At 47.3% G+C, this 9332-nt stretch overlaps 1 protein-coding gene across 1 annotated transcript in view; it reads right to left on the minus strand.

Moving 5' to 3' along the window:
• Rab12 (RAB12, member RAS oncogene family) overlaps window positions 1–8398 on the minus strand; it is a 24831-nt gene extending 16433 nt beyond the window's left edge. Inside the window, exon 1 of the mRNA XM_021149087.2 lies at window positions 8040–8398. Within this exon, the coding sequence (XP_021004746.1) occupies window positions 8040–8262 (223 nt within the window). The 5' untranslated portion in view covers window positions 8263–8398. The remainder of the gene's footprint in view (window positions 1–8039) is intronic.
• Window positions 8399–9332: the final 934 nt, after the last annotated feature.

The following is a 9332-nucleotide window of genomic DNA, read 5'->3' on the forward strand; positions in this document are numbered from 1 at the left end:
AAAAAAAAAGAAGTTACAAAATGAAAACAGCAGAAATACACAGACTCCTCTTTCTTCACATTTCTTTCCTGCCTGAAGAAGAAACAACACTGGGGCGCAAGTCTTTGATAACAAGCAGCCTCCCAGCTTCCCCGTCCAGTAGATCACCTTGCTTCTCTGCCAACCCAAGACCTCAGCTTGTCCCAGACCGCAGTGGACTTTACCCGACATTAACACAGCTATGGAGTCCCAGGCTCTGACACAGGTCTCCACGTAAAATGGCTGTGACACTATAGCTCCGGCAAAGTACTTATACCAACGATGTCAGCCACTTTGAACATTAGATCCCTGCACTGGCACTGAGAGTAAGAGATGTGTCAAGACTGGGTGAGAGGCGCCGAGTGTGTGACAGACAGCTCTACTATTGTTGAAGGAAATGTGCCTCCTGCCCAAGCTGTGTGGCCTATGAAGAGTAAGGGTGAGCTAAGCCTGCTCACCATGAAGGAGAGCGATGAGTATAGCTGCCTCCAGAGCTGCACGTTAACATTGTTATCAACCCCAGAAACTATCTTCTGTGTGAAGTCTCATAGCTTTGGCTGACTTTTCTTCCCTACGCTGTGTTACTGTGAGGATTCAGGAAAACTAAAAATAATATTCTAATTATGAAATCTTGTGATCATTTCTGAGAAAGACACCATTAAAGAGCACAACGGGGATGAGGGAGGGCTAGACAGATGGCTCAGTGGTTTAAGAGCACAGGCTGCTCTCAAAGAGGATCTAGGTTTGGTTCCCAGCATCTACGTGGGAATTTGCAACCATTGGCAACTTCACTTCAAGGAGACCTGCGTCAGCTTTTTCTGGCCTCCGAGGATATTGCACACATGTGCTGCAGAGACATACTTGCAGGCAAAACTCCCCCACACATAAAATAAATCTTTAAAAAGGGGGAGGGGAGTTGTAAACGGACCATGCTCCATCACAGACGCTCTCTGGGCTATGGACAGCACAGGTCCATCTGCAGCTCTGCCTTCCCTTTCATTCTGGCCTTGACAAAAGCAGACCCCGCAGTCCCACACATGAGGAGAACACACTGCCACAAGAACCAATAGCCAGAGACACAGCATAGGGCAGGGGAGGGGATTGCTGAATGGCCACGCCTCCTGGAGCATGCTCTGTTTTCACCGAAGTATACAGGAAGAATCTCAGAAAATGGTGCTTCTCCCTTCGTTTAAGTCAAACAACTAAGAACTAATTGTCCTGGTGTTTGCTGTGTTCTAGGTCCTACTCTAAGAGGCTAATGTGTGTTATTTCATTGCCATGTATCCCTTGAGTGAACTTTATTATGCACAAGTCAAGGAAACCTGACATCAGTGGATGTCTGCTACTTTTTGCGCCATGGACCACCTTACTCCCGAGAGGAAGAAAAACGTTTATGGTAGGAAACAGCTGGGGAAAGCCAAGCGCTCAACCAGCTTTACTGCTGCCCAGTGCAGACACTGTGAGGTGGCTCTACTTCACCATGCCGGTGCCTGACACTTACTGTACCGCATACACTATGTGTGGTTCAAGGAGACAGATTTCCTGGTGGTTTCTGCATTTATAGCACTTCTATGGAAAACAGCATGATGAATTACCTTTCTGGGCCAGGCACCTAAGACATGGTACCACGCTTATTCCTGCATTGTGAGCTAGGGAGGGTAGAGGGTTCCCCCATCCCACCCTTCCATCCTTCCTTTTTGTTTTTGTTTTTTTTTTTCTTTCAAGACAGCGTTTCTCTGTGTAGCTCTGGCTGTCAGGGTACTTGCTTTGTGGACGTAGCTGGTTTCTCTGCCGCCCTCCTGAGTGAGGGATTAAAGGTGCACACCACCATGCCCGGCCTCCTCAGCCCTCTCTTCAGGTATGAGGGACCCAAGGGGAGTGAGTGGTGTGCTTTAAGGAGCATTGGTAACATGCAGAAGAGCCAGAACTGAGGACTAGCTAGCTACCTACTGAATTCTCCAGCACATGGAAAGGCCGTGGTGGCTGCAGGAATGACAAGAGCTTCTCTTTTTGAGTCAAAATTAAAAAAAAAAAAAAAAAAAAAGATTTTGGCTTCCAATTTTATTTTAGTTAACAACAGGAGAAAACTAACTTTTTATTTTACAAAAGCATGACCGGGGATGGTGATATCACAGGGTTTCCGGCAGAGTTCAGAGGTTTCTCCACTAAGAAGGGCTAGGAACAGGAAGACTCTCCACGCCCACCCGCCAGAGGTTGCTTGTTTTACTGCTAATAAACAGCACAAGGGTTGGGGTCAGCAGCCTGTCAGAGTCAGACTGAGGAGAACAGACAGGGAGACCTTTCAAGCCGCACATACCCTGCTCCTGTTAGGTCTGTATTGTTGCTTCCTGGCTTTCCAGGACTAAGTAACAACATAACCACACTCAAGGGTAGCGCTTCTGAATGTAGTTTTGTTTTCCACGTGTTTTTTTTTTTTCCAACATCCAAGCTATACAACAGGAAGAAAACAGGTAGATACAACCAGTTTCTTCCCCCTGGTGAAACCCAACAGCTCTCACCTCTTTCTTACACTGGATTGTCACTTTCTCTGTGACACACATCCCCTCTGAAGGGATAAGCCAGGTGTTAACTCTGTGCCCTATTTAAATGGCTCCCAGAATGGTCTGATGCAGATACACAAAACCCCTCAAAAATATCTGCTTAGTGACTACCGTATAAAGCCATGTTTTCTTTCCTGGTTCAAGCCAATGCTTTTTTGGGAACAACTTATTTGATGCCTGGGCAGTAAAACATCTCTCACCTATCATTCTCAGAGGAGCCTCTTCTCTCTTCTCCAGCCAGTTCCAGGGCTTGTAACAGACTGCTTCTGGCTGAGTCTACAGGCTGGAACAGAGGCCATCTCTACTCTGACCCCATAATAAATAGAGTCATAATAAAACTTTTCCTCTTCAGTATGAGAAGCAGAAATAAAGGGAAAGCTCTGGGGCCAAGTCTAACTTTTTTTTTTTTTTTTAATTTTCCCTATACAACTGACTCCAAAATCTACAGCCTTTCTCTGAAATATAGCTTTCAGGTAGATAGAAAGATAACCAGGTGTCACAACTTGGACATTGCACAAGCCTGTGGGCTTACACTAACCCCCTTAAATAAACCCAGTCACAGCCTATGTACTATTCCCTGTACCTGGCGACCCAAACCTCAGTTCCTCTTTCTCTCTATTCTCCCTGAGTAGTCAGGGCACATCACTCTGGCAGGGGGTGGGGTGACTCGGGAGGGAGGCCTGGCTGTTTAGGAAGGGAATTAGGGACTTTCCCCCTAGTTCTCCCTCTCCATTTAATTTTAAGTGCATGGGTGTTTTGCCTGCAGGGACTTAAGTCATTCACCAGTTTTATTTTACGGGCCCTCAATTCAGTTGTCAGTTCAAGTACTCCAGCAGGGGTGGCCTAGCCCCAGTAGCTGAGGCACACCCACCCCAGCATGAACTATAGAGGACACCCAGGAAGGTCACACAAGGACTGTGGCCCACCAGTTAGCATCCCTTCTCTAAGTACTTAGCTGTATTCTGAGACTAGGCCTCAGACCTTAGCTCAGAGGTGCTTCTCTGATGTCTTCTGAGATGTTTCCTTTTCAAAGGTGGGGCTGGGAAGCTTTAAGTATTTCGGCAGAGGTCTGAGGTCCTCAGAGGGAAATTCAAAGAGCTTTAAATTTGTTATCTGATCGTTCCTACTTCTTCATTATCATTCTCTCTGTCGCTGTCTCTGTCTCTCTCTCAGCTGGTGATAGTGGGATTTTAAAATGTACTTACTTGACAAAATAAAATAACTGATGATGCCACGGCAGTCTCTAGCATTTTTAAGGGGAAATTGTACTGTCCAGGAATAAGAGAGTTCTGGCTTAGATAACTTTACATCAATTTACTTGTGTTCCAAAAGTTTTAGAATATTTTCATATATATAATGAGATGATAGAGACTGGACTGAAGTCTAAACACAACACTTATGTTTCACATGCCTTATAAATATTGCAGGAAGGTCATTTAGTGTAGGAGTTTAGGAGAGAGTGTCTGATTGCTTAAAGCTGGAATTACAGGCAGTTCTGAACTGCCTCATGTGGGTGCCAGGAAATAAACTCTGGTCTTCTACAACAGCAGCAACACTCTTAACCATTGAACCATCTCTCCAGCCCCCAAATAAACACATTTTAATTGCTTTTAAAAAAGCTATACTTTTATTTAAACAGAAAATTTCTTTCTTATTTATTATTTTTAAGGTGCATTTTGCTTGCATGTACGTCTGTGACCACATGAATGCCTGGTGCCTGAGGAGGTGTGGGTATCGAAAATCGAACCTGAGTCCTTTGCAAGGACAAGTGCTCTTAATCACTGAGCCAAGTCTCCAGCCCTGAGCTATACTTTTTTTTTTTTAAAGATTTATTTATTTATTATATATAAGTACACTGTAGCTGTCTTTAGACACACCAGAAGAGGGCATCAGATCCCATTACAGATGGTTGTGAGACATCATGTGGTTGCTGGGATTTGAACTCAGGACCTCTGGAAGAGCAGTCAGTGCTCTTAACCACTGAGCCACCTCTCCAGCTCCCCTGAGCTATACTTTTTAAAAAGTTATTTATACTAAATGAAGGGAATACAGTACAAGGAAGACATATTCAGCACAGCTTCTATATCTTTCACCCAGAAAGTGACAATTCGAACTCACCTACCTAGGGAGTCACAGCATGTAAAGTATGTTAACAATAACACAGATATCCAGGGAAGGAAAGTGGGTCAGTATGTCAGTCATTGGCTAGGCCAGAGGTTCTCAACCTGTGGGTCAAGAACCCTTGAGGGATAAACGACCCTTTCACAGGGGTCATCCTGAATATCAGAGATCCTGCATCTCATATATTTGCAGTATGATTGATTCATAACAGTAGTAAAATTATAGTTATGAAGTAGCAACAAAAATAATTTTATGGCTGGGGGTCACCACAACATGAGGAACTGTCTTAAAGTGTCACAGCATCAGGGAGGTTGAACTACCAGTCTAGGCAAAGAGGAAACTAGGAAATCTGGCACAGGAGCCTGTGAACTTCAGCTCAGCTGGATGCCAACGTCTGTAGCAAACAATCTTTCTTTTCCTACCTTTCTACGTTCATAAAGCTGCCCCTTTATTAATTATTAATAACCAGCGCTGGCTGATTATTCCACTAATTCAATTCTGCAAATACAAATCTATTTGAAAAAAAATCACAATAATTTCCATTAAATAATTTAAACACTGTATCTTTTCACATCCTTGTGAGTTCTAGGTGTTTTAAGCCCACTATGCACTGATTATTAATCATAACAATAAAAATATCAATGTCTCACTGATTCAAACTTTACATTCATTTACCTCCACAGATCCTGTTACACAAGGTCCACAGGTGTCTGATTCCTTGTCAAAGGTGTCTTTCAGGCCCCACCTCCCCCCCTGCCCGTTCTAGCCTCTGAATGACAGGTGCCATGTGACCCATCTTGGTGGACACATGCTCCGGGACTGTGGTCTCTTCCAGAAGCAGCCTTGACCCAGTAAAAAAAAGCATCAGGGAAGACACTCCTCTTCTTTGTGGGGCTCTTTGTATTAGGCTGAGAAGGAACTAGAAAACAGGCCACAGGAAGACCTACAAGCTCTGCTCAAGCAGTAGCTACAAGGCTAATACCACACCCAGGGTCATATTTAAACAGCATTTTCTAAAGGAACTTAAGGAATGAACTTGGCTCCTCAGAGCTCAGTGGGAAGGAATCCTCTAACAAGCCCTTGGCCCCAGCCAGGAGGCTCGTGTGTTAAGTACTCTTCAGTGTCCGTGCTCCCCTTGAGCACTGTAATCTGGCGCCTGCTGGCACCACTTGCACACTGAGCCCACGCTAGGCTTCCACATTACCCCACAGGCGGCACAACACCCAACACACAGCAGGTGCTCAACAAACCACAGGCTGGCTAGAAAATAACTCAACCCAGAGGCAGGAGCTGCAGAGGCAGAGGCACCTGTTAGCATGTAGTGTCTTCAGGCTTTCCTTAAGTTATGGTCACCATCTTTCTCTGAACTCCCCACAACAAGAAACACTTACTGAAATTAATTACTTAAGGCTGGATATGAAGTAAACAAAAACATTCAAGGGAAAAATTCAACCACTCTCAGTGTGGGGAGACACCTGTATATTTGTACATATAATTATGTATGTAAGGAGGCCTGTTTCCGCTCATTTCCAGATAGTCTATGTAATTCTATGATGTCCCAAGCTAGTTTCATTTTGCCAACAAGGGGAAAGCTCATAGGGCGGGCCCATCTTTCTCAGGAGGACAGGACAGGTCTCCACGGATCCACTTCTATAAGCCCTAGGAAACCTTCCTAGAATGTAGGTGTGCTGTCCTAAAGGACAGCTCTCCCCACCCGGGTCCGTCACCTCGAGCCTTCCTAGTGCTGCAGTCCTATTTCCCTTCTACATTAAATATAACCATTAGCTTTCATTTCTGCATATGTAAGTGTGGGGCCATAAACGACTGGTAATTCTCAATTGCATTCAAGCCTACTGCACTTATGTCAGAAACAAACAAAACAATATAAGCCTCATTTCCTGGTTAATAACTCCCTGTATACTCTTAGGATCCAAGATTGGATATTTGCAGTGGGTATAATTACGTTACTGGGTTCTAATAACACATCCCCAAGACAAACATTTAAAAAAACCAAACAGGGTAGAAGGAGCATAAATATTTCCAAAATGGTCTGTTAAAAAAAAAAAAAAAGGCATGAAGGGGCATAATCAAAAAGGAAATTTAAGTCAGTGTGAAAACTGGAGGTTTAATTTTCCTGTCTAAGTACTTAGAACCGTGGTAGTTTTGTTACCCGGCAACTTACCAATTACGATCTAAAGAGAGTCCCTGAAATTCTTTCCAGAATTCTCATCTGAAAACGGGAACCATCAATGGTTACAACGGAAAATATGTGTATTAGTGTTTAGCTTTTCAAACCTCCAAGCTGAGATTTTGTTTGTTTTGAGACAGGGTCTCTCTGCATAGCCCTGGCTGGCCTGTGTAGACAGACCAGGCTGGCCTCGAACTCGGAGATCCACCTTCCTCTCCTGGGGGCTGGGATTCAAGGAGAACGCTAGAAGTTTTGACTCTCTGTCCAGTCCCTCCTGGTTACCCCCCCTTTTCTATAAGCCACCCCAAATGAGAGTTTTCCAAGTAGCTTTTCCATGGGCTCAACTGTTTCCCATAACCCCAACAAACCTCTATGGCAAGCCCTGTCAATCCAGTGTCACTAAAAACATTCCCTTGCAGTTTCAAATTCAGATCCCGAGGAAGGTAACAGGAGCGTTACCTATGGATTTCCCCGTAATTCACCGACCTCGGGTAGGTGCCGGGAAATCGCCCTTACTTTGCCCGCCTATCCACCCGGTTATTTGAGGTCAAGGATAAACACAGCTGAAATCCCTTTGCCCTACATTTGTGCACAGAACAAGAAAGAAACCCGAGTGTAGCTTTAGAGCGAACTGTCTCTGCAACAAACTTCTTTTCTGTAAACCACGAAAATAGACGGAAAATGAGAAAGCAAACCTTGGTCCATCCCTCCAGCCTGCAAAGCTGCGAGGTCCGGACCCGCTTAAGATGGTGAGTAACCCCGGGGCACTGCACTGGTGGGTGGCCTTCAGCTCTACTTTCGGTTCACAAAGCCATTTTCCTGGGCGAGCTGGAGTAACGGACCGGGAGTTTCCGCGGATGCATCACCCGAACCTCATGACCGGAGAAGGCTCCGGGAGGGACTGTCTGGGCTCCGGGGGTCCGACAGCCGCGGAAAGGCCACGGAAAAACTCGGTCTGGCCAAAAGAGAGGGTCGGGCTTCCACGGAGACCCGGGCTGTGCGCGGCTCGGATGCCAGATGTGCCCACGGCGGGTATGCCGGGGCATCCGTGGGATGATTCGTTGTGGCCCTGGGAGAGGGTCAGAGCTTCCACGGGGACAGGGACCGGGCCCCGACCTCCCCCAGGCCCACCCGCCACAGGCCCGGCGTACCCACGGTGGACTTGCAGGCCTCGCAGAACGTGTCGTCGGTGAAGCGCTCCATCAGGCTGGTCTTGCCCACGCCGCGGGAGCCGATGATGATGACCTGCAGCTTGAAGTCGGCCGGCCTGGGGGGCTGCTTCCTCCGGCGGGCCTGGCCGCCCGACAGCGCCGGGGAGACCGCGCCCAGACTGCCGCCCGCGGGCCGCCGGTGCAGCGCGGCGCTGGGATCCATGCACGCATACGGCTCGCGCTCGGGCCGCCGTCCGCGCGCCCCGGGCCCCCGCGCACCCTCCACCCGCTCCGCGCTACCGCCGCCGCCGCCGCCGCCGGGAGTCGAGGAAGGGAAGCAGCTTCTCCGCAGCAGCGGTAGCAGCATCCCGGACCGGGAGGGGCAGGAAGCGCAGGCGCGGCGCCACGCGGGACTGGAGCCCGCCCCCTGTCGGTCGGAGGACCGAGCCCTGCGCTCCGCTCCGTGGGGTGTATGTTATGTGTGGGTCGCTCTCTATCACTCCTGTTCCCTCGGCCCTCCCCCCACTCGGCGCACTTTCACTCGTGGTTTATCCTCATCCTGCACCGTTCCCAAGAACCACACACTTCTTTTTAGCAGCCCGTCCCAAACGTGTCTCAAAGTGCATATAGCCTGTGATCATCTTCCAGAATTTAGGGTGTTTGGGTTCTGGGGGTCTACGGTCTGGCCCACGCGGGGTTAGGGTGTAAACGCCACTTTGGAGGAAGCCCACGTACCCTGGCAGGGCGGTACCTCTGCGTGCACTTTTCCTGTGGGGCCCCGAGGAATCAGCTATCTTAAATGGATTGCTGTCTTCCTCAGTTCGTAAAATTCAGTAAGTGACATGCACCTTAGGGGAAGCCAGCAGGTAAAACCTCAGATGACAAGCGACCTAAACTCCGAAGGTTTAGGTATTGACGTGGGTGTGTTATGTTGCCATTTCTACTTGAAAGTATTTACGGCTACAGAAGCTTGCCAGGGATTTATTTAGCAAATTCCTTTACGTGAACTTGAGCACCTCGGAACACAGGGTTCTAAACATGATAGGAGCTGGCATGCTTGCGAAGAATGATCACATTACTCACCAAATTTCAGCCGTATTTAGAGCTAAGTTTACTAATACATAGCGCGTGCATTTGTTTTGCCATGGATGCACAGTTGAAGAAGTCACATTATTTTGCAAAAGTAATCCCAATTGGATTTTTTTTTTTTTTTTTTTTTTGGTTTTTCAAGACAGGGTTTCTCTGTATAGCCCTGGCTGTCCTGGAACTCACTTTGTAGACCAGGCTGGCCTC

Source organism: Mus caroli, chromosome 17 (genome assembly GCF_900094665.2).
Source record: "Mus caroli chromosome 17, CAROLI_EIJ_v1.1, whole genome shotgun sequence".
NCBI lineage: Eukaryota > Metazoa > Chordata > Mammalia > Rodentia > Muridae > Mus > Mus caroli.